Below are 22,637 nucleotides of genomic sequence, written 5' to 3' on the forward strand. Positions count from 1 at the left end.
ATTCATTGAGGTTGGTCGCGTTGAGAGATTCTGGTTGCGTTTCAGTCGCTGTCGCTTGTCATGTCGATCGCTCCCAGCGATCGTCGTCGGATTCGTGAGTTAGATAACGAACGCCAACCTGATGGTAAAAATAAAATTTGTGAACAGATTCAAATTATTTGTTAAATTGTGATTGCAATGGTTAATGGTTATGCACCAAAAGCAGACAAATTAAAGATCACAATATTTGTTATTCATCTCAGCATTTACTATTAACAGCAAATAAGGCACAATGTTTATCCAAATTATATCTAGTATTTACTATAAAAATTATACACGATTTAGTTATCTAACTTACTTTTATTAATATCTCTGTAAAAAGCTTCTGATTTTAAAACATTTTATGTCAACTTTTAACTTTGAAAATAGTATTGAATTTATAAAAAAAAAAAATTCAAAAAGGGAGTAAAACATTAATATGCGCCAAAAAAACATGCATGCACGACTAGTTTTGATTTACACTACACACAATAAGGAAAACTTTTATTCAATTTCGTCGAGACGCTACTTTGCACACCCGCTCTTTTTACACGGTTCTATATTTAAATGCCTTTGATACAACCTAGCTATGCCATCAAGGTGAACAGCAGGCAGCCCCTGTGACCTAATGGATAAGGCATCGGCCTCCTACGCCGGGGATTGTGGGTTCGAGTCCCACCAGGGGTACTGTTACTTTTTTACACAGTTCTATATTTAAATGCCTTTGATACAACCTACCTATGCTATCAAGCTGAACAGCAGGCAGCCCCTGTGGCCTAATGGATAAGGCATCGACCTCCTAAGCCGGGGATTGTGGGTTCGAGTCCCACCAGGGGTACTGTTACTTTTTTACACAGTTCTATATTTAAATGCCTTTGATACAACCTAGATATGCCATCAAGGTGAACAGCAGGCAGCCCCTGTGGCCTAATGGATAAGGCATCGGCCTCCTAAGCCGCGGATTGTGGGTTCGAGTCCCACCAGGGGTACTGTTACTTTTTTACACAGTTCTATATTTAAATGCCTTTGATACAACCTACCTATGCTATCAAGCTGAACAGCAGGCAGCCCCTGTGGCCTAATGGATAAGGCATCGGCCTCCTAAGCCGGGGATTGTGGGTTCGAGTCCCGCTGGGGGTGCTGTTACTTTTTTACACAGTTCTATATTTAAATGCCTTTGATACAACCTAGCTATGCTATCACAGTGAACAGCAGACAGCCCCTGTGGCCTAATGCATAAGGCATCGGCATCCTAAGCCGGTGATTGTGTATTCGAGTCCCACTAGGGGTACTGTTACCTTTTTACACAGTTCTATATTTAAATGCCTTTGATATAACTTAGCTATGCTATCAAGGTGAACAGCATGCGGCCCCTGTGGCCTAATGGATAAGGCATCGGCCTCCTAAGCCGGGGATTGTGGGTTCGAGTCCCACCAGGGGTACTGTTCATTTTTTACACAGTTCTATAGTTAAATGCCTTTGATACAACCTAGCTATGCTATCACAGTGAACAGCAGACAGCCCCTGTGGCCTAATGGATAAGGTATCGGCCTCCTTAGCCGGGAATTGTGGGTTCGAGTCCCACCAGGGGTACTGTTCCTTTTTACACAGTTCTATATTCAAATGTCTTTGATAAAACCGAGCTTCGAGTCCCACCAGGGGTGCTATATTTACACAGTTCTATATTTAAATGCCTTCGATACAACTTACCCTTGCTATCCAGGTGAACACCAGGCAGCCCCTGTGGCCTAATGGATAAGGCATCGGCCTCCTAAGCCGGGGATTGTGGGTTCGAGTCCCACCAGGGGTACTGTTCCTTTTTTACACAGTTCTATATTTAAATGCCTTTGATACAACCTAGCTATGCTATCAAGGTAAACAGCAGGAAGCCCCTGTGTCCTAATGAATAAGACATCGGCCTCCTAAGCCGGGGATTGTGGGTTCGAGTCCCACCGGGGGTACTGTTCCTTTTTTACACAGTTCTATATTTAAATGCCTTTGATACAACCTAGCTATGCTATCAAGCTGAACAGCAGGCAGCCCCTGTGCCCTAATGGATAAGGCATCGGCCTCCTAAGCCGGGGATTGTGGGTTCGAGTCTCACCAGGGGTACTGTTCATTTTTTACACAGTTCTATATTTAAATGCCATTGATACAACCTAGCTATGCTATCACAGTGAACAGCAGACAGCCCCTGTGGCCTAATGGATAAGGTATCGGCCTCCTTAGCCGGGGATTGTGGGTTCGAGTCCCACCAGGGGTACTGTTCCTTTTTTACACAGTTCTATATTCAAATGCCTTTGATAAAACCGAGCTTCGAGTCCCACCAGGGGTGCTATATTTACACAGTTCTATATTTAAATGCCTTCGATACAACTTACCCTTGCTATCCAGGTGAACACCAGGCAGCCCCTGTGACCTAATGGATAAGGCATCGACCTCCTAAGCCGGGGATTGTGGGTTCGAGTCCCACCAGGGGTACTGTTACTTTTTTACACAGTTCTATATTTAAATGCCTTTGATATAACCTAGCTATGCTATCAAGGTGAACAGCAGGCAGCCCCTGTGGCCTAATGGATAAGGCATCGGCTTCCTAAGCCGGGGATTGTGGGATCGAGTCCCACTAGGGGTACTGTTCCTTTTCTACACAGTTCTATATTTAAATGCCTTTGATACAACCTAGCTATGCTATCAAGGTGAACAGCATGCAGCCCCTGTGGCCTAATGGATAAGGCATCGGCCTCCTAAGCCGGGGATTGTGGGTTCGAGTCCCACCAGGGGTACTGTTCCTTTTTTACACAGTTCTATGTTTAAATGCCTTTGATACAACCTAGCTATGCTATCAAGGTACTGTTCCTTTTTTACACAGTTCTATATTTAAATGCCTTTGATACAACCTAGCTATGCTATCAAGGTGAACAGCATGCGGCCCCTGTGGCCTAATGGATAAGGCATCGGCCTCCTAAGCCGGGGATTGTGGGTTCGAGTCCCACCAGGGGTACTGTTCCTTTTTTACACAGTTCTATATTTAAATGCCTTTGATACAACCTAGCTATGCTATCAAGGTGAACAGCATGCAGCCCCTGTAGCCTAATGGATAAGGCATCGGCCTCCTAAGCCGGGGATTGTGGGTTCGAGTCCCACCAGGGGTACTGTTCCTTTTTTACACAGTTCTATATTTAAATGCCTTTGATACAACCTAGCTATGCTATCAAGGTGAACAGCATGCGGCCCCTGTGGCCTAATGGATAAGGCATCGGCCTCCTAAGCCGGGGATTGTGGGTTCGAGTCCCACCAGGGGTACTGTTCCTTTTTTACACAGTTTTATATTCAAATGCCTTTGATATAACCTAGCTTTGCGATCAAGAATGACAGCAGGCAGCCCCTGTGGCCTAATGAATAAGGCATCGGCCTCCTAAGCCGGGGATTGTGGGTTCGAGTCCCACCAGGGGTACTGTTCCTTTTTTACACAGTTCTATATTTAAATGCCTTTGATACAACCTAGCTATGCTATCAAGGTGACGAACGGGCAGCCCCTGTGGCCTAATGGATAAGGCATCGGCCTCCTAAGCCGGGGATTGTGGGTTCGAGTCCCACCCGGGGTACTGTTCCTTTTTTACACAGTTCTATATTTAAATGCCTTTGATACAACCTAGCTATGCTATCAAGGTAAACAGCAGAAAGCCCCTGTGGCCTAATGGATAAGGCATCGGCCTCCTAAGCCGGGGATTGTGGGTTCGAGTCCCACCAGGGGTACTGTTCCTTTTTTACACAGTTCTATATTTAAATGCCTTTGATACAACCTAGCTATGCTATCAAGGTGAACAGCAGGTAGCCCCTGTAGCCTAATGGATAAGGCATCGGCCTCCTAAGCCGGGGATTGTGGGTTCGAGTCCCACCAGGGGTACAGTTCCTTTTTTACACAGTTCTATATTTAAATGCCTTTGATACAACCTAGCTATGCTATCAAGGTGAAGAACAGACAGCCTCTGTGGCCTAATGGATAAGGCATCGGCCTCCTAAGCCGGGGATTGTGGGTTCGAGTCCCACCAGAGGTACTGTTCCTTTTTTACACAGTTCTATATTTAAATGCCTTTGATACAACCTAGCTATGCTATCAAGGCAAACAGCAGAAAGCCCCTGTGGCCTAATGGATAAGGCATCGGCCTCCTAAGCCGGGGATTGCGGGTTCGAGTCCCACCAGGGGTACTGTTCCTTTTTTACACAGTTCTATATTTAAATGCCTTTGATACAACCTAGCTATGCTATCAAGGCGAACAGCAGGCAGCCCCTGTGCCCTAGTGGATAAGGCATCGGCCTCCTAAGCCGGGGATTGTGGGTTCGAGTCCCACCGGGGGTGCTATATTTACACAGTTCTATATTTAAATGCCTTTGATACAACCTAGCTATGCTATCAAGCTGAACAGCAGGCAGCCCCTGTGGCCTAATGAATAAGGCATCGGCCTCCTAACCCGGGGATTGTGGGTTCGAGTCCCACCAGGGGTACTGTTCATTTTTTACACAGTTCTATATTTAAATGCCTTTGATTCAACCTAGCTATGCCATCAAGGTAAACAGCAGGCAGCCCCTGTGACCTAATGGATAAGGCATCGGCCTCCTAAGCCGGGGATTGTGGGTTCGAGTCCCACCAGGGGTACTGTTCATTTTTTACACAGTTCTATATTTAAATGCCTTCGATACAACTTACCCTTGCTATCAAGGTGAACACCAGGCAGCCCCTGTAGCTTAATGAATAAGGCATCGGCCTCCTAAGCCGGGGATTGTGGGTTCGAGTCCCACCAGGGGTACTGTTTGTTTTTTACACAGTTCTATATTTAAATGCCTACGATACAACCTAGCTATGCTATCAAGGTAAACAGCAGGAAGCCCCTGTGGCCTAATGGATAAGGCATCGGCTTCCTAAGCCGGGGATTGTGGGTTCGAGTCCCACAAGGGGTACTGTTCCTTTTTTACACAGTTCTATATTTAAATGCCTACGATAAAACCTAGCTATGCTATCAAAGTAAACAGCGGGCAGCCCCTGTGGCCTAATGGATAAGGCATCGGCCTCCTAAGCCGGGGATTGTGGGTTCGAGTCCCACCAGGGGTACTGTTCCTTTTTTACACAGTTCTATATTTAAATGCCTTTGATACAACCTAGCTATGCCATCAAGGTGAACAGCAAGCAGCCCCTGTGGCCTAATGGATAAGGCATCGGCCTCCTAAGCCGGGGATTGTGGGTTCGAGTCCCACCGGGGGTACTGTTCCTTTTTTACACAGTTCTATATTTAAATGCCTTTGATACAACCTAGCTATGCTATCAAATTGAACAGCAGGCAGCCCCTGTGGCCTAATGGATAAGGCATCGGCCTTCTAAGCCGGGGATTGTGGGTTCGAGTCCCACCGGGGGTGCTATATTTACACATTTCTATATTTAAATGCCTTTGATACAACCTAGCTATGCTATCAAGCTGAACAGCATGCAGCCCCTGTAGCCTAATGGATAAGGCATCGGCCTCCTAAGCCGGGGATTGTGGGTTCGAGTCCCACCAGGGGTACTGTTCCTTTTTTACACAGTTCTATATTTAAATGCCTTTGATACAACCTAGCTATGCTATCAAGCTGAACAGCATGCAGCCCCTGTAGCCTAATGGATAAGGCATCGGCCTCCTAAGCCGGGGATTGTGGGTTCGAGTCCCACCAGGGGTACTGTTCCTTTTTTACACAGTTTTATATTCAAATGCCTTTGATATAACCTAGCTTTGCGATCAAGAATGACAGCAGGCAGCCTCTGTAGCCTAATGGATAAGGCATCGGCCTCCTAAGCCGGGGATTGTGGGTTCGAGTCCCGCCAGGGGTACTGTTCCTTTTTTACACAGTTCTATATTTAAATGCCTTTGATACAACCTAGCTATGCTATCAAGGTAAACAGCAGAAAGCCCCTGTGGCCTAATGGATAAGGCATCGGCCTCCTAAGCCGGGGATTGTGGGTTCGAGTCCCACCAGGGGTACTGTTCCTTTTTTACACAGTTTTATATTCAAATGCCTTTGATATAACCTAGCTTTGCGATCAAGAATGACAGCAGGCAGCCTCTGTAGCCTAATGGATAAGGCATCGGCCTCCTAAGCCGGGGATTGCGGGTTCGAGTCCCACCAGGGGTACTGTTCCTTTTTTACACAGTTCTATTGTGGGTTCGAGTCCCACCAGGAGTTCGATTCTTTTTTTACACAGTTCTATTTTCAAATTTATTTACGACATCTTACTCTCAAGATTTACAATTTAACTTGATAATATTTAATAATAAAACAATAAAATATTATGCAATTATGCAGTATAATGTTTACTGTTGTAGTATATTAAACCTTTCCACTCGGATGTCGCCGAAATCTGTTACTTAAAACAAAATAACTAACGTTTACCTCTTTTTCTAGGTTGCGAAGATCGGTCCACGTTTTAGGATCTTGCAGCCAGCTATGCAGCAGGGTTTTATCGACAGTTAATCGTTTGCGTTGTTTAACTTGGAGTAAGTTATTGATAAGATCAATAGCTGAAAATGCAATAATAACAAATTTAAATAAAAATATTTAGACTGTTTTATGAATAATAATAAAACAAACAGTGAACAAATTAAAATGAGATGAAAAAGTCTTACTTAAGATGATAAATAATATATCATATCCAATGGAAAATATGGAATTAGTTAATTTATATAACAAAAATTTCTATTTCCAAAAATCCTTCCAAGGATTAAATTTACCTTCTGAAGAAATTTCTTTCCAAGGATTAGGTGGGTACATAAAGGCAGCATTTTGTATTTGTTCATTTATATCTTCATCTTCATTGAAAGGAAAAGTACCACTTAAACTCACATAAATTATCACACCAACGCTCCACATATCAAGAGATCTGTTATACCCTTTGTTTCTCAAAACCTCAGGCGCTTGAAAAAATAAGAAAGCAAGTCAAGTTATTAATTCATAGTAATATCAATGCAATTCTATTTTTTAAAATATAAAAAATAGACAGTTTTCTAGATATACACTTTAATTGTTTATTGAAATTTCTATATTTAAAAAATTACTGCAAATCGACATTAATAAAAGTATAAGAATAAATATTATCAATATAAGTGTTCCTTATGATCAATTTTAGAATATTCAGGCTTTAGCCCTGAAGTTATTATTGTAAACACAATTTGCTCCGATTTTGTTATCCATATTAAATCAAATTCATCAGTAAAATGTTTGTTTTTATAGTTGGAAATAAAATTTAGTTAAGATACAAAATAATTTGATTCTGGACATTTTCTTACCTAAATAAGCTGGCGTACCAACTACGGATCTGCGGAATGACTTTTCACCAATAATTCTGGCAAAACCAAAATCACATAACTTCACTTGAGGAAAATCGCTATCCGATGACAAGAGTACGTTTTCTGGTTTCAAATCGCAATGCACAATGTTTTTGCTGTGTAAATGCTTTAGCGCTATTAGGATCTGAAAAAAATAACACAACAAATTACTATTCAATATTTTCATAATAAAAATCAATGAAACAGTTATATCGTACTAGTAAATTCAATCATAAAAAATCTTTGTTAAATTGTTACTAAATTAAAGTGATAATTAATCCCAAACCTGTGTTATAAGAAATTTAGTGATCCTTTCACTCAATCTTCCCTTTTCATGTGATAATATCATCTCGAGCATATCTCCTTTCAGCTTCTCCATGACGACGAATATTCTTTCAGGTGTCTCAAACATTCTCTCCAAATTAACAACACCTTGGTGTGATAAATTCTGTAAAATTGCTACTTCATTTTTGAGTTGAGCTTCTTGTTTTGTAGGAAACCGCAGTTTGTCAATTACTTTGATAGCAACAGCACGTTGTGTACGACGGTGAAGACCTAATACAAAAGTAACATTATTTAACAAATCATTATTGCAACTAGTGAAAAAGCACTTAGGTTTATGAACGTTATGAATGAACAAATCTGGATTTAATAAAATCATATGTAAGTATAACAATATATAACTTAAAACAAAAAGTTTTTATTAGGGATATGATATTAGTGTAATCTTATTGTAGCTTGACGATTTAAACATTCATAATAAGCTGATAAAAAATATAATTTAAAATTGAAACTAGTGGGGTGTATGGCATCGTGCCTTAAGGCAAATTACTGGAACTTCCCGTACCGTAACGAAATGTTCGAGGGAAAGTGAATGTTTTCAAATAGATTATTATTAATATTGTAACATTGTCTAATATTTATAAGAATTATATAAACTTTTTTTTTTAAAAAAAAGTTGAAACAATTTTTTTTTTCCAAAATCAATTATTTTGTTAAGACAAGAAAAAAGTTTTTTGAATCATTTAAATCGAACGCTTAGTTCTCTCAAAAATTGCCATTTTTACACATTTAGCTCCATATCTTCGAAATGGCTGGGCCTGCCTTTGCCAAAAACTAATAAACACTTCTCCCAATCATTACTAATTGAATGTTTTTTAGATCATTCGAATCGGATGCTTCGTTCTCTCAAGAACTCGATTTCTATTTTCTGCACTCTGCAAAAAACTGCCTTTGCCAAAAACTAATCAGCGCATCGCCCTATCAATAGGAATCGAATGCTTTTGAACCATTCAAATCGGTTGATCCGAGCGCCCGAAAACGTGACTGGAAATTTGTATCCATACATACATACACACACACATCCATTTTTTCTGAGGTATGCCAAAATGTTCAGAAACCTTCAAAATGTCGAGAAATGTAAAAATTTTCAATTTCGATTTTCGGCCCATTACAATAACTTACCCTAGGGGAAGTTAAAAAACATTTTTTAATTTCATTATTCTAGAATTTATTAAAATAAGTCATTGAATATTCTATATCAGCATATTAAGCTAGATTTTATCTGCTGATTCGATTATATAAAGAGATAAATTTAAATAAGTACTAAATTTTATAATACTGGGTTCGAATCACGTTGGCAAATTTACCTAAAGTGCACTATACATGAGTATGAGATGTTAATTTTTATTTATTCTATAGAATTCCGTAATAAATGAGAACATACAATAGCATATGTATTAAAATGTAGCAAATATAAACAATTACCTCCATAAACAATTCCAAATTGTCCAGATCCCAAAACATCATCAGGAAATATTTGATATAATTGACTCATGTCCGTAATCCTTTCTTCTGGTTCTCCAGTTACATCGGATTCTGGAATAATCAAAAGTAGCAATAAAGGGCTACTATAACTGTTTCTTGTAACCTATTTGATTTTTTTTTCTTCCGTTTTTTTGTATATTTTTGATTTTCTAACATAAATTATGTATTAAATTTTGGAATGTAAATATTTCAAATTTATAAACCACTTTACAAGTAAAATAATATATTTATATATTGCATAAAAGAAAATAATAAAAAATATATAGTTTTCATAAAATCATTATAAACTCACTTGAAGTGTTGGTGACTGGCATTAAAGCTTGCCTAATAGTTGTCTCCCAGCTTTTGGCTAAATATGCACCAATTCCGCTATCAGGAGGTGGCAGTGTCAATTCAGTCGGTCCGTCTTTTAGGTCGAACATCGGGTCTTGGCCAACAAAGTAATCTATATTTACGGTACGCAACTCGAAGCAATGCATCAAGTCTAAATTAAGAAATTTCCACTTTAACTCATTTGATAACAAATAAAATTGAAAACTAAAATATTAATTTATATATTCAAAATTTTAAATAATATTAATAAAATCAATAATGAAATCGAAAATATTTGTAAGGATTGCATCCATAAATATTAATTTAAAATATCCTTATTAAGTAGATTTGTAAAATAAATTGCAAATTTACAAAAGTTTGTGTGAGTATTTGATTATCGCTGATTATTTACCTCCTTTCAAATTCCTAGCTTGATTAATGGCGATAATTTCGTTTAAAGCAATTTCTTTGTAGTATTTTGAACCTTGGTCTGATACAAATAATGTTATAGATTTTGGATCCAGTCGCCAATAATGTCGCCTTATCTGTAAAGAAAAAAAAAATGCTAATTATATTCTACACTTACATTGATTGCAACTTTATATTAGTGCCATGTAAATATTTTACCATCTAACTTGCTAAGGATATCTAACATAGCAATTTATCTCTTTAATCAGTGACTCAAACATTATGGTTTAAGAAGAGTTTCGGTATTGCAAAACACTTAGAAAAACGTAGGTTTGCTGTAGCCCCTATGGCCTAATGGATAAGGCATCGGCCTCCTAAGCCGGGGGTTGTGGGTTCGAGTCCCACCAGGGGTACTGTTCCTCTTTTACACAGTTCTATATTTAAATGCCTTTGATACAACCTAGCTATGCTATCAAGAAACTGTTCCTTTTTTACACAGTTCTATATTTAAATGCCTTTGATACAACCTAGCTATGCTATCAAGGTGAACAGCAAGCAGCCCCTGTGGCCTAATGGATAAGGCATCGGCCTCCTAAGCCGGGGATTGTGGGTTCGAGTCCCACCAGGGGTACTGTTCTTTTTTTACACAGTTCTATATTTAAATGCCTTTGATACAACCTAGCTATGCTATCAAAGTGAACGGCATGCAGCCCCTGTGGCCTAATGGATAAGGCATCGGCCTCCTAAGCCGGGGATTGTGGGTTCGAGTCCCACCAGGGGTACTGTTCCTTTTTTACACAGTTCTATATTTAAATGCCTTTGATACAACCTAGCTATGCTATCAAGGTGAACAGCAGGCAGCCCCTATGGCCTAATGGATAAGGCATCGGCCTCCTAAGCCGGGGGTTGTGGGTTCGAGTCCCACCAGGGGTACTGTTCCTCTTTTACACAGTTCTATATTTAAATGCCTTTGATACAACCTAGCTATGCTATCAAGAAACTGTTCCTTTTTTACACAGTTCTATATTTAAATGCCTTTGATACAACCTAGCTATGCTATCAAGGTGAACAGCAAGCAGCCCCTGTGGCCTAATGGATAAGGCATCGGCCTCCTAAGCCGGGGATTGTGGGTTCGAGTCCCACCAGGGGTACTGTTCCTTTTTTACACAGTTCTATATTTTAATGCCTTTGATACAACCTAGCTATGCTATCAAGGTACTGTTCCTTTTTTACACAGTTCTATATTTAAATGCCTTTGATACAACCTAGCTATGCTATCAAGGTGAACAGCAGGTAGCCCCTGTGGTCTAATGGATAAGGCATCGGCCTCCTAAGCCGGGGATTGTGGGTTCGAGTCTCACCAGGGGTAGTGTTCCTTTTTTACACAGTTCTATATTTAAATGCCTTTGATACAACCTAGCTATGCTATCAAGGTGAACAGCAGGCGGTCCCTGTGGCCTAATGGATAAGGCATCGGCCTCCTAAGCCGGGGATTGTGGGTTCGAGTCCCACCAGGGGTTCTGTTCCATTTTTACACAGTTCTATATTTAAATGCCTTTGATACAACCTAGCTATGCTATCAAGGTACTGTTCCATTTTTACACAGTTCTATATTTAAATGCCTTTGATACAACCTAGCTATGCTATCAAGGTGAACAGCAGGCGGCCCCTGTGGCCTAATGGATAAGGCATCGGCCTCCTAAGCCGGGGATTGTGGGTTCGAATCCCACCAGGGGTACTGTTCCTTTTTACACAGTTCTATATTTAAATGCCTTTGATACAACCTAGCTATGCTATCAAGGTACTGTTCCTTTTTTACACAGTTCTATATTTAAATGCCTTTGATACAACCTAGCTATGCTATCAAGGTGAACAGCAGGCGGCCCCTGTGGCCTAATGGATAAGGCATCGGCCTCCTAAGCCGGGGATTGTGGGTTCGAGTCCCACCAGGGGTACTGTTCCTTTTTTACACAGTTCTATATTTAAATGCCTTTGAAACAACCTAGCTATGCTATCAAGGCAAACAGCAGGCAGCCCCTGTGGCCTAATGGATAAGGCATCGGCCTCCTAAGCCGGGGATTGTGGGTTCGGGTCCCACCAGGGGTACTGTTCTTTTTTTACACAGTTCTATATTTAAATGCCTTTGATACAACCTAGCTATGCTATCAAGGTACTGTTCCTTTTTTACACAGTTCTATATTTAAATGCCTTTGATACAACCTAGCTATGCTATCAAGGTGAACAGCAGGCAGCCCCTGTGGCCTAATGGATAAGGCATCGGCCTCCTAAGCCGGGGATTGTGGGTTCGAGTCCCACCAGGGGTACTGTTCCTTTTTTACACAGTTCTATATTTTAATGCCTTTGATACAACCTAGCTATGCTATCAAGGTACTGTTCCTTTTTTACACAGTTCTATATTTAAATGCCTTTGATACAACCTAGCTATGCTATCAAGGTGAACAGCAGGTAGCCACTGTGGCCTAATGGATAAGGCATCGGCCTCCTAAGCCGGGGATTGTGGGTTCGAGTCCCACCAGGGGTACTGTTCCTTTTTTACACAGTTCTATATTTAAATGCCTTTGATACAACCTAGCTTCGCAATCAAGAATGACAGCAGGCAGCCCCTGTGGCCTAATGGATAAGGCATCGGCCTCCTAAGCCGGGGATTCTGGGTTCGAGTCTCACCAGGGGTACCGTTCCTTTTTTACACAGTTCTATATTTAAATGCCTTTGATACAACCTAGCTATGCTATCAAGGTGAACAACATGCGGCCCCTGTGGCCTAATGGATAAGGCATCGGCCTCCTAAGCCGGGGATTGTGGGTTCGAATCCCACCAGGGGTACTGTTCCTTTTTACACAGTTCTATATTTAAATGCCTTTGATACAACCTAGCTATGCTATCAAGGTACTGTTCCTTTTTTACACAGTTCTATATTTAAATGCCTTTGATACAACCTAGCTATGCTATCAAGGTGAACAGCAGGCGGCCCCTGTGGCCTAATGGAAAAGGCATCGGCCTCCTAAGCCGGGGATTGTGGGTTCGAGTCCCACCAGGGGTACTGTTCCTTTTTTACACAGTTCTATATTTAAATGCCTTTGATACAACCTAGCTATGCTATCAAGGCAAACAGCAGGCAGCCCCTGTGGCCTAATGGATAAGGCATCGGCCTCCTAAGCCGGGGATTGTGGGTTCGAGTCCCACCAGGGGTACTGTTCCTTTTTTACACGGTTCTATATTTAAATGCCTTTGATACAACCTAGCTTCGCGATCAAGAATGACAGCAGGCAGCTCCTGTGGCCTAATGGATAAGGCATCGGCCTCCTAAGCCGGGGATTGTGGGTTCGAGTCCCACCAGGGGTACTGTTCCTTTTTTACACAGTTCTATATTTAAATGCCTTTGATACAACATAGCTATGCTATCAAGGTGAACAGCAGGCAGCCCCTGTGGCCTAATGGATAAGGCATCGGCCTCCTAAGCCGGGGATTGTGGGTTCGAGTCCCACCAGGATTGTTGATTTTTTTATAGGATTTTACATTTAATTGCGTTTGCGGTAATCTAAGCCTGATGTGTACCTTGATAGCGAAGCTAGGTTGTATTTAAATAAAGAATCCTGCAAAAAATTAAGTGTACCCCTGGTGGGACTCTAACCTACAATACCCGGCTTAGGAGGCCGATGCCTTATCCATTAGGCCACAGGGGCTATATGCGACAAATCTTATTCAGACTTGTTGAAATGTTAAGGAACGTTCCGCCTCTATAAATCTAATGAACATTCAAAAATCAAATCATTCAACTCACTTATCAAACAGATAAATTTAACATGAAGGGCTTAAAAATTTAAACTTTCTATAAAAAAGTTCAATTTTCAATAATTTGTACATGAATATAATATTTTACGAGCAAAACCAAGCTCAATTAAATTTTCAAGTTCAATAATTAATATTTAAATGACTATTAAATATTTTAAAATTTATTTAAAATACAGTATTCATGTCCAATTTAACAAAAAAAAACTTAAATTACATAAAATAGCACAAATCTAATAAGTTTTGAATATATAAGTAAAGTATTCACTATTTAAATTATTTTAAATTCAATAATATCTAAGAATTTTTATTCATGATGGTGTATATAAAGCGCAATACAACAAAATAAAACAAATGAGTTTTAAATTACATTTAGTTGTTGAGGAACAAAATGTATTCAATAAATTAGTATTGTGTCGTTTGTAATTGAATAAACTAGAATTGTTTGCTTATAACTGGTTTATTAATATTAATAATATATAACTTATTTTGTACTAAAAAAAATTCAGTACCCCTAATAAACTAGAACTGTTTGCTTATAATTGGTTTATTAATATTAATAATATATATTAACAATAAGTGTTAGTATACAAATCTATCTATGAATTCTTAATACTCAAATTTTCTCATATTATCTTTAGTTTATAATTTGTACACTTTAAAATGTAATTTTATTGTATTATTGTTTTGTGCGTTGAATAAATAAATATCTTATTTTGTACTAAAGAAAAAAAAATCAGTACCCCTGGTGGGACTCGAACCCACAGTCCCCGGCTTAGGAGGCCGATGCCTTATCCATTAGGCCACAGGGTCCTTGACGGAAGAAACATTTTAGTAACATGTATGGAAAAAAAACCTAAACTTGACACGCGTTCAATAAACTCTAACGTGCTTAACAATAAAATCCAGTATTTTAGTAAAGATTAACGCATTAATTTTCAATATTATAATTTTGATTTGGTTTAGTTTCATTGTGAAATAAAACTTTGCTTTGAATATTTTGCTTTTTTGTACTCCAAAAATTTAATCAATAACTGGATGTAAGAACCAAAAGTGATTTACTAACTGTGTTTATGATATCAGGAATTGACAAAATAATTATTTTTAGTTGTGTGTTTGAAAATAGTTTAGGCAAACGGTTATAATTATTAAATGGTCCTGAATAAGACTAAGAAAACATAGATCTTCTAATTCGATGTAAGGTCTATACTAAAAAAGCTTCATTAATGTGAAACACATCGAAAACAAGTCACTATCATAAATAACTTTATGAATAAGCATTCGATTAATAATTATTATATATATTAAATAATATATTAAAAACAATAAAAAAAATTAAATGCTTAGTGGTCTGATTACAAAAATTCAAGATGATTATATGGTTGCATATGCAACCATATATAATCATTATTTATTTATCATTATTTTTATTAAAAAATTTGCAGTTTTTTAAATAGGTTTTAATACTTTCATCTTTTTGGTTGTCTAATATATTTAAAAAAAAACATTTTGATAGTGATATTTATCAATTTAGAAGTTTTGCTCACCGTTTTATCCTTATTTGTGAAATGAACCAGCCAGCCTTCTTTGATGGCCCTACCATCGCGCCGTTTCGTGTGTTTTACTGATTGAACTACCCGCATCAGAGGGATGTTTGCACTGCTGGGCACCGAAGAAAGGCTTAAATTTAAACAAAAATAATAAAAACAGCGAATTAATTGTTATTTCAAAGTTTTTCTACAGTATAAACTTATCAACACAGATTGAAATGTTAGTAATAATTGTTTGACCTATCTTCAATACCTTGAAGGAATAGAAGGAGTCTTATCAGGTCCACTATCATAATCCGGTATCCTGTCGGTATTATTACCCAGATATTGAGGAACATCTGCTTCATCCATAAAATTAACAAGTGTTCCTATAGCTGGTCCATCTTTTTCATCAAAATCATCTCTGATCAAGGAATCTCTATCGCTACTGGCATTGCTGCTATCTAAGTTTTCGGTAAGATCTGATGAATTAAGAAATAGACTTTATACAAATGTAAAGTCAAATTATGAATTATAATTTCTAAATTATAAAGCAATTTATTAATATATATTATGTGTATAGCTTTAATGCAAAATGCTCTTTAAGCAGATGTTTGGGAAAGATGATTGCAATTATATTAATAACAAAATGTAAAGTACATATACAAATTTTGTGAGATATTATACTACACTGATTGATTAAATAAAATGTTTCTAAATTTTCAATATTTTCTCTATAAATATTCTATTATATTATACCTACTCTATTTTTCTGATATTAACATATCATAATCTCTCAGTATATAAGTGAATATACTTTTTTTTTATTGTATTTTCATTACACAAGCCATTTCCTTTATTTGATAGCAATTAGATGTAACAAATTTAAATATTACAAAAAACAAAAATATATATCTGAATTTGTTTATAAACAAAAAATTCCATCATTTTGCCTTAAAATACCATCCCACAAACCGCTAGTTTTATCAGTTGACTCTTTCAGTAATCACTTAGATAACTTTGAATTTAATCAAAACTAATAGAATTTACTAACCTGGCAAAATAGGATTTTCTCCAGCGCAATCCTTGGCTACCTTGCTGACGCACTTCTTGTGCGCATTGAAATGACAGTCTCGACACTGGACACCTTGTTTGAACAGACCATGTAGAAGTTTCCTACATTGTTGGCACTGCGTAGGCCTGGTGTATGTGTGCAGAACAAAAGTATGTGGTATGCCAATCCTGCTATAACTACCAGTCTGGACTGTTGCCACAACATTGTTCTGACAATTAGTTGATCTTGGGACTACAAAAGACCCCGCCTAAAATATAAATTATGTAAAATATAAAAAATAGTATAGGTTATAAAAAGAATATTTTTTATCAAATTTCAATATTTTTTTAAATGCATGAATGTATAAGATCACCTTTAATCAAATAAATAAACAAGCAGCCCTATAAAGCATTAATATATAATACTAAATTACAACAAAAATATATAACGAGTTAGGTTATTAAGTATCAAAATCGGTATTGCGAAGTTTAAAAGTAGAAATGGAATTGATACAAAATATTTTTATGGTTACGAAAGTATAAAAATGATAAGTAATCTGCTTAAATTAGAACTGTTTCAATGTAGCGCCGTAAAAATTAAAAGAAATGTTTAGAATGTGCAAATATTTTCTTTGAATCAATTTGTTTTATTTTTTATAGTACTGATTTTTCATACAAATTGGAATTATTGTATAAGGCTATAATGTAATAAATGAAAAATAATAATATTTTATTTATTATTAGGCTTTAATATACCATAAATGCAATTTTATATATTATAGTAGAAAGCCAATATTGTCTTTCTACAATAAAAAGCATATGAAGCTAAATAATACATATATTTATTCAGTACTATATAAAAATACAACAATAATAATAAAATTAATATAATTTTAAATAAATAATGATAAATTAAAACAAAATAATAAAATCATATAGTAAAACTTAAGTATCGTAAACACTAATAAATAATAATTAAGTACGTAGACCTTTTCAAGAAAATAATTATCAAAATAATATTAATAAACCTTTATAACAAATTATGATGAGTATGTTTCTTGTTTAAAAGCCCATGTCAAGAGTATTATTCGATTAAAATCTATATATAAAAAATTTACCTTATCATTATCTATACTAAAATTATCCACAACCAAGTATTAATAAACAAGGAAGTATTTTTATTCATATTTAAAATAATCATCATTATTCCCTTCTACCTATCACCAGTATATATTATAATAAAACTATTAGCCTTAACTAATATTGGTTTAATATTTCTAAAAAATGGACGGATATGTTTTATTCTATTTTCTAAACCTATTTTCAATAGATCACAGTTTCATGTCGAACACTCACAATTATTGTCATATAATATAAATTTTGTTAAATATCCTCTGATATCAAATCATTATTTAAAAAGTGATCAAAATTCTATAAAAGATTTCAGAATTAAAGTATTGGATGTGTGCTTCATCTATATCTATTTTTCAATTAATAATATCATTCATCAATTGTTGCATTTTCCTCACCAAATGGTTGGCACCAGATCCAATATTCTGGTCATTGGTGGCACTGGTGAGTTGGCATTGATCGTCAGTGGTGCTATTGAGGGAACCACTGCTGCCGCCTTGTGAACCAGACGTGCAGAAGGGGGTTTGACTGTTGCGACGTTGCTGTTGTGGGTGTTGATTGATAGTGGCAGTGCAATTGTTGGGAACTTTTACCGCACAACGTTTATGATAGTTCAAATTGCAACCTAAATACAAAATCAAAATATTATAATACCATTGATGCTATCACATTTTAAATATAAGTTACATGTACAAATTAAATAGAATTATATCAAATTTTAATACCTTCACATTTAAGGCCTTGTCGCACTAAACCAAATAACATCTCCCCGCAAAAATCACAGAAAGCAGGTGATCTATAAGAGTTTACGACCAAGTGATGAGGTTTTTGAACAGGGTTGCTCTGTGATTCATTTCGACTATTTATAAATTGTGCTAAAATAGAAAAAAAATTATAATAATCATGAATTTACACATATCTTGTATTAATTATACTATTAATGTAACATTGTGAAAAAATTATTAATAATTATATATTTATGCAGTATTTATTGCAGATCAAGTTAATAATTCTTCAAGTTTCTTAGTTTTAATATTAATATGTTATTAGTCATTAAGTAAATAATCAATGTAAAAATTAATAATCAAATTATCAAGGTAATAGAATTAATATTAATAGAAGGTTAGAATCAACTTTTTTCTGAAAAATTAAATATAAGAAACAAAATACAATTTATAGAAATCATCAATATTTAGTTTAATTACAAAAAATGAAGTTTTTGATAGTCTACGCATCTTACTATCTTTGAATATTCTATTTTTGAAAATATTTATTCAATTATTGAAATATTTTTGTCCACAATAATCTATTTTAGAGCAGATGACTAAATATATACATCATTATCAAGTATATAAATATACTTACGATTTGCACTCAGAACTATTTCGACAAGTGCTTCATCTGTGATATCTGTTGCTGAGTTTATTAATTTCAAGCAATTTGGACTACTATATTCATGTCTGAAGAGTAATAATCGATCACCTAATCGATTTATACCATTATCGGGTAACTAAAATAAACACGATGAGAAGTTAGAAATGTTTATAGATTTATTTGTAGCATTAATTAAAATATTATATTTACCTTTGAAGCTATGAAATCACATGCAAACTCTTTTAGTGTTTTTAAGGTCAGTAATTTTACAGGCACTGTCACAGTATCTCTTATTAGACCAAATTGGAACATAAAGGTGACATCTTGGCAATCCATATTAATCTAAGAAGAACATTGGATTATTGTAAGAATCTAACAAGAAATTCTTGCAAAAAAATATAGAAATACTAATAATAATAATAGATCAAGATGTGAATTCGTAATAGCACTAATGAAACAACTATATAATCTGTTTACTATTGTAACTGTAAAATCGCTAAAGATTACTTTTAAGCTATATTTATGAAAAATTAGTACTTACATTGACTTTTACAAATAAGAATGTGCAATACAAATTTTTCTCTGTATCATGAATATTTTATGAATTGCTACATAATCGAAGTTTCAATAATATATCAGTTAAGTAAACATTTATAAATCAAGTTAGCAGTGAAATATTCTTAAACTTTCTAATTTTCATTAACGTTTTAAATGTAATAAATAATTCGATGACGTTTATTATGATATACAGTTATTCTGTACAACACACCTGTAATACGTGAAAAAACTAATACGGTAGAAAAATTCTCTCCCAAAGAACTTCCATAAGATTCACTGATGAATTTCACAATGTTGTTTACAAATTGTAAACATAATGTAATCTTTATATAATATAAAACGATAAAAAGTTTGCTTTTGCTTTTATTGCACCGCAAATGTTAGGAAGACTGATCGTAAACTGTCAGATTTCGTGCAGTGTTGCCACTGACGAGTAATGGGATTCGAGGGGCGTGACTATCTTTCGGTTGACGTTTTATCCGAGAGATATTTGAAATTATTTTTTAATATAATATAAATAAACTAGTGGTGTACCTATGGCATCGTGCCTTAAGACAAATTGCTGGAACCTCACGTACCAAAAATATTTTTTTTAAAATAAGATTAATTTTTTTTAAACTTTGGAAAAATTATAGATTTTGGGGAAATTTTAAGTTTTTGAGAAAAAAAATTGACATTTTTGAAAAAAATGCTTTTTAACTTCCCGAAGGAGAAGTTTATGTTTTCATCAAAAAATCCGATTCGCTAATTTTATGTTTTCTCGACGTTGAAACTGAAAAAGCCATTCTGAATCGAATGAGACCAAATTTGGAAAAAGTATGTGTGTGTGTGTGTGTGTGTATGTGAACAGATTTTTTGCCGTAAATCGACGTTTTCTCGAAAACGGCTGGACCGATTTCAAAAATTTAAAAGCCATTCGATGTATCTCGACGAGAACTACTGTTTGTCAGTTTTGTGCGACGATCGGCCAAGCCGTTTCTTTATAAATGGCAGAAAAGTGAAAAAATTTTCGTCTACGTTTTAGCCCGCAATTCTGAATCGATTTTGAAAATTCAAAAACCGTTCGAAAGATATTGGTTGGAAATCGTGCTGATTAGTTTTTGGTAGAGATCGGCCGGGCCGTTTTCTTGTAATAAAGTTTTTTAAAAAAATTTTCGACGATTTTTATGATTATTTTTTTGACGATAGATACCATAGTCTTCTAGATCATACTAAAATATTACGGCCCTACGACAACTGGTTCAGCTTTAAAAATTCGTCAAAGTTTGCAAAAATCAGTATGGTCTTTTTGGCATTTGTCAAAATTAGACTTTTGATCGACAAAAACGCCTGAACCGATTTTAGAAATTTAAAAGCCATTTGATGTATTTCGGTGAGGACTATCGTTTGTCAGTTTTGTGCAACGATCTGACAAGCCGTTTCTTTGTAATTCGAAAAAAAAGTGTTAAACTTTTCGTCCACATTTAAGCTCATCCTACCGAACCGATTTTAAAAAATCAAAAACTGTTCGAAAGATATTAGTTGGGAATGGTACTGATTAATTTTAGGTGAAAATCTACCAAGCCGTTTTCTTGTAATTAATTGTTGAAAAAAAGAGTGCGCGTAAGGATCACACGCGATTGAAGTAAAACTTTTAATATTGTATGAGTAGGCAATTAAGATAAAAATAAAAAAACATCATATTTGAATTTTAAAAATCATCTTTTAATAATCATATAACATCAATAATAATAAGATCTCCTGAGCATCGGCACAGCTGTCCTACTGATATCAAGAGTTTGAATATGATGTGAAGCTTTCTTCCTAATTTTGTTACCTATCTTACCGGGAAATTCAAACCATAAACGTAGAAGTTCATCATCATCGCCACGTTCTATGTACACTAATTTTCCCACACAACCATTAGCTAAGCCATCACTTACATCAATATTAGTTGTTATTATGTAAAATTTATTCAGAACTAAAATTATTTCATACGGCAAAGCCCCGGTATCAATAACCGATTTTTTTGAAACTGCTGACGAATGTATGATTGTTGATCTGTCGCATGGCAACCTACATAAATATCCGTGGCAGTAGATATTATTTTGTCTTCAACGAGATTCAATATAAATTTATTATATTCCATGGCACATTTATTCTCTAAGAAAAGTCTTATTCCATGAGGACATAATACAGCAACCTCTTCTTTTGTAAAAAAACGTGATTCAATTAATGCAAGTTCATATAGGGTTTAGCGCTCGACTTACGCATGACATGACGGGAGTGGATACTCGCGACATCAGCGCTTACGGCGTCGTAGTGTTCAACTACACGTTGGCATTTTCGTTGCATTTGTACGGATTTACACCCGTGTCGCGCCTAAAAATTTTTACACCCATATCGCGCCTAAAGAAGTTTTACTTCAAAAAATTTAAGCCGATTTTCATGGAACTTTTTTGGCGATATACATCATGGACTTATAGAACTTACTGTAATATTACGGCCTAACGACAAGTAGTTTAATTTTACAAATTCGTCAAAGTTTGCTAAAATTATTATCGTTTTTTTAAAGTAGGATTGATGAAGTATATTATTTACACATTTTTTGATTAAGTCGATTATTTACACATATCGGGAAGTTCATGTAACTTGCCTCAAGGCTAAATACCAAACCAACTAGTTCTTTAAATATTTTGGAAATTTTGAACATTTTTTCAAAGCAATCGTACTGCTTTAGCTGCATAAAGACGAAATATTGAAGCGCCTAACGGACAAACGATGTTACGGAAACCATAGAAGTGTAAACAAAATTGATACATATTATTAAAATCTCCATAAAATATCTGATAATTTGATGTGCATATGTCTAATGATATTTTTTGACCGCCAAATGGCTTTTTTTACTATTTTTACTAGATCTCCGAAACCGCTAGACCTGCCTCCTCAAAAATTTAATCAGTTCTTCATCTTGTCATTACAAGTGAAATGTTTTTTGAACTATTCAAATCGGACGCTCCGTTCTCTTAAAAACTGAGTTACCGTTTTCGGCACTTTTTGCCCCGTATCTTTGGAACAGCTAGACCTGCCTTTGCCAAAAACTAATCAGCACGTCTTCTTATCAGTAGAAATGAAATGTTTTTTAAATCATTCATCGGTTAATCGGTGTTCCCAAAATGGTCGACAAAAATTTGTATCCGCATACACACGCACACACACACATACATTCATTGTTTACAAGGTATGCGAAATGTTCAGAAACTTTTGAAACGTAAAGATATATAAA

The 22,637-nt window shown here is 35.9% G+C and overlaps 2 protein-coding genes and 53 non-coding genes across 55 annotated transcripts in view; 52 read left to right on the plus strand and 3 right to left on the minus strand.

Annotated features, from left to right (window-relative positions):
* LOC113385655 (serine/threonine-protein kinase D1) lies at positions 1–19,730 on the minus strand. Its single transcript, XM_026623501.1, has 16 exons — positions 19,584–19,730; positions 19,025–19,156; positions 18,815–18,950; positions 18,166–18,315; positions 17,806–18,065; positions 16,311–16,578; positions 15,531–15,738; positions 15,275–15,407; positions 9,922–10,054; positions 9,490–9,681; positions 9,138–9,248; positions 7,657–7,925; positions 7,332–7,515; positions 6,777–6,959; positions 6,439–6,566; positions 1–118 (listed from the first exon to the last, which is right to left on the minus strand). The coding sequence occupies exons 2-16, from the start codon at positions 19,148–19,150 to the stop codon at positions 59–61; spliced, it is 2,541 nt and encodes an 846-aa protein (XP_026479286.1). The 5' UTR covers positions 19,151–19,156; positions 19,584–19,730; the 3' UTR covers positions 1–58.
* Positions 633–705, plus strand: Trnar-ccu. Its single transcript has one exon. It is a non-coding gene; the product is annotated as a tRNA-Arg (tRNA).
* Positions 784–856, plus strand: Trnar-ccu. The gene has a single exon. It is a non-coding gene; the product is annotated as a tRNA-Arg (tRNA).
* Positions 935–1,007, plus strand: Trnar-ccu. The gene has a single exon. It is a non-coding gene; the product is annotated as a tRNA-Arg (tRNA).
* Trnar-ccu lies at positions 1,086–1,158 on the plus strand. Its single transcript has one exon. It is a non-coding gene; the product is annotated as a tRNA-Arg (tRNA).
* Positions 1,388–1,460, plus strand: Trnar-ccu. The gene has a single exon. It is a non-coding gene; the product is annotated as a tRNA-Arg (tRNA).
* Positions 1,539–1,611, plus strand: Trnar-ccu. Its single transcript has one exon. It is a non-coding gene; the product is annotated as a tRNA-Arg (tRNA).
* On the plus strand, positions 1,756–1,828 carry Trnar-ccu. Its single transcript has one exon. It is a non-coding gene; the product is annotated as a tRNA-Arg (tRNA).
* Positions 2,058–2,130, plus strand: Trnar-ccu. Its single transcript has one exon. It is a non-coding gene; the product is annotated as a tRNA-Arg (tRNA).
* Trnar-ccu lies at positions 2,209–2,281 on the plus strand. The gene has a single exon. It is a non-coding gene; the product is annotated as a tRNA-Arg (tRNA).
* Trnar-ccu lies at positions 2,427–2,499 on the plus strand. The gene has a single exon. It is a non-coding gene; the product is annotated as a tRNA-Arg (tRNA).
* Trnar-ccu lies at positions 2,578–2,650 on the plus strand. Its single transcript has one exon. It is a non-coding gene; the product is annotated as a tRNA-Arg (tRNA).
* Trnar-ccu lies at positions 2,729–2,801 on the plus strand. The gene has a single exon. It is a non-coding gene; the product is annotated as a tRNA-Arg (tRNA).
* On the plus strand, positions 2,947–3,019 carry Trnar-ccu. The gene has a single exon. It is a non-coding gene; the product is annotated as a tRNA-Arg (tRNA).
* Positions 3,098–3,170, plus strand: Trnar-ccu. Its single transcript has one exon. It is a non-coding gene; the product is annotated as a tRNA-Arg (tRNA).
* Positions 3,249–3,321, plus strand: Trnar-ccu. The gene has a single exon. It is a non-coding gene; the product is annotated as a tRNA-Arg (tRNA).
* Trnar-ccu lies at positions 3,400–3,472 on the plus strand. Its single transcript has one exon. It is a non-coding gene; the product is annotated as a tRNA-Arg (tRNA).
* Trnar-ccu lies at positions 3,551–3,623 on the plus strand. Its single transcript has one exon. It is a non-coding gene; the product is annotated as a tRNA-Arg (tRNA).
* Positions 3,702–3,774, plus strand: Trnar-ccu. The gene has a single exon. It is a non-coding gene; the product is annotated as a tRNA-Arg (tRNA).
* On the plus strand, positions 3,853–3,925 carry Trnar-ccu. Its single transcript has one exon. It is a non-coding gene; the product is annotated as a tRNA-Arg (tRNA).
* Trnar-ccu lies at positions 4,004–4,076 on the plus strand. Its single transcript has one exon. It is a non-coding gene; the product is annotated as a tRNA-Arg (tRNA).
* Positions 4,155–4,227, plus strand: Trnar-ccu. Its single transcript has one exon. It is a non-coding gene; the product is annotated as a tRNA-Arg (tRNA).
* On the plus strand, positions 4,306–4,378 carry Trnar-ccu. The gene has a single exon. It is a non-coding gene; the product is annotated as a tRNA-Arg (tRNA).
* On the plus strand, positions 4,452–4,524 carry Trnar-ccu. The gene has a single exon. It is a non-coding gene; the product is annotated as a tRNA-Arg (tRNA).
* Positions 4,603–4,675, plus strand: Trnar-ccu. The gene has a single exon. It is a non-coding gene; the product is annotated as a tRNA-Arg (tRNA).
* Positions 4,754–4,826, plus strand: Trnar-ccu. The gene has a single exon. It is a non-coding gene; the product is annotated as a tRNA-Arg (tRNA).
* Positions 4,905–4,977, plus strand: Trnar-ccu. The gene has a single exon. It is a non-coding gene; the product is annotated as a tRNA-Arg (tRNA).
* On the plus strand, positions 5,056–5,128 carry Trnar-ccu. The gene has a single exon. It is a non-coding gene; the product is annotated as a tRNA-Arg (tRNA).
* Trnar-ccu lies at positions 5,207–5,279 on the plus strand. Its single transcript has one exon. It is a non-coding gene; the product is annotated as a tRNA-Arg (tRNA).
* On the plus strand, positions 5,358–5,430 carry Trnar-ucu. The gene has a single exon. It is a non-coding gene; the product is annotated as a tRNA-Arg (tRNA).
* Trnar-ccu lies at positions 5,504–5,576 on the plus strand. Its single transcript has one exon. It is a non-coding gene; the product is annotated as a tRNA-Arg (tRNA).
* Trnar-ccu lies at positions 5,655–5,727 on the plus strand. The gene has a single exon. It is a non-coding gene; the product is annotated as a tRNA-Arg (tRNA).
* On the plus strand, positions 5,806–5,878 carry Trnar-ccu. Its single transcript has one exon. It is a non-coding gene; the product is annotated as a tRNA-Arg (tRNA).
* Positions 5,957–6,029, plus strand: Trnar-ccu. Its single transcript has one exon. It is a non-coding gene; the product is annotated as a tRNA-Arg (tRNA).
* On the plus strand, positions 6,108–6,180 carry Trnar-ccu. The gene has a single exon. It is a non-coding gene; the product is annotated as a tRNA-Arg (tRNA).
* Trnar-ccu lies at positions 10,258–10,330 on the plus strand. Its single transcript has one exon. It is a non-coding gene; the product is annotated as a tRNA-Arg (tRNA).
* On the plus strand, positions 10,476–10,548 carry Trnar-ccu. The gene has a single exon. It is a non-coding gene; the product is annotated as a tRNA-Arg (tRNA).
* On the plus strand, positions 10,627–10,699 carry Trnar-ccu. Its single transcript has one exon. It is a non-coding gene; the product is annotated as a tRNA-Arg (tRNA).
* On the plus strand, positions 10,778–10,850 carry Trnar-ccu. Its single transcript has one exon. It is a non-coding gene; the product is annotated as a tRNA-Arg (tRNA).
* Trnar-ccu lies at positions 10,996–11,068 on the plus strand. The gene has a single exon. It is a non-coding gene; the product is annotated as a tRNA-Arg (tRNA).
* On the plus strand, positions 11,214–11,286 carry Trnar-ccu. The gene has a single exon. It is a non-coding gene; the product is annotated as a tRNA-Arg (tRNA).
* Trnar-ccu lies at positions 11,365–11,437 on the plus strand. The gene has a single exon. It is a non-coding gene; the product is annotated as a tRNA-Arg (tRNA).
* Trnar-ccu lies at positions 11,583–11,655 on the plus strand. Its single transcript has one exon. It is a non-coding gene; the product is annotated as a tRNA-Arg (tRNA).
* Trnar-ccu lies at positions 11,800–11,872 on the plus strand. The gene has a single exon. It is a non-coding gene; the product is annotated as a tRNA-Arg (tRNA).
* Positions 11,951–12,023, plus strand: Trnar-ccu. The gene has a single exon. It is a non-coding gene; the product is annotated as a tRNA-Arg (tRNA).
* On the plus strand, positions 12,169–12,241 carry Trnar-ccu. Its single transcript has one exon. It is a non-coding gene; the product is annotated as a tRNA-Arg (tRNA).
* Trnar-ccu lies at positions 12,387–12,459 on the plus strand. Its single transcript has one exon. It is a non-coding gene; the product is annotated as a tRNA-Arg (tRNA).
* Positions 12,538–12,610, plus strand: Trnar-ccu. Its single transcript has one exon. It is a non-coding gene; the product is annotated as a tRNA-Arg (tRNA).
* Positions 12,689–12,761, plus strand: Trnar-ccu. Its single transcript has one exon. It is a non-coding gene; the product is annotated as a tRNA-Arg (tRNA).
* Positions 12,906–12,978, plus strand: Trnar-ccu. The gene has a single exon. It is a non-coding gene; the product is annotated as a tRNA-Arg (tRNA).
* Trnar-ccu lies at positions 13,057–13,129 on the plus strand. The gene has a single exon. It is a non-coding gene; the product is annotated as a tRNA-Arg (tRNA).
* Trnar-ccu lies at positions 13,208–13,280 on the plus strand. Its single transcript has one exon. It is a non-coding gene; the product is annotated as a tRNA-Arg (tRNA).
* Trnar-ccu lies at positions 13,359–13,431 on the plus strand. Its single transcript has one exon. It is a non-coding gene; the product is annotated as a tRNA-Arg (tRNA).
* On the minus strand, positions 14,468–14,540 carry Trnar-ccu. The gene has a single exon. It is a non-coding gene; the product is annotated as a tRNA-Arg (tRNA).
* The window catches only part of LOC113385656 (serine/threonine-protein kinase D1-like), a 15,418-nt gene continuing 11,932 nt past the window's right edge, over positions 19,152–22,637 (minus strand). The window contains exon 15 of the mRNA XM_026623502.1: positions 19,152–19,186. Within this exon, the coding sequence (XP_026479287.1) occupies positions 19,152–19,186 (35 nt within the window). The remainder of the gene's footprint in view (positions 19,187–22,637) is intronic.

Source organism: Ctenocephalides felis, unplaced genomic scaffold, assembly GCF_003426905.1.
Source record: "Ctenocephalides felis isolate EL2017-DRISC unplaced genomic scaffold, ASM342690v1 CF-g0.4_SCAFFOLD_03571, whole genome shotgun sequence".
Lineage (NCBI taxonomy): Eukaryota > Metazoa > Arthropoda > Insecta > Siphonaptera > Pulicidae > Ctenocephalides > Ctenocephalides felis.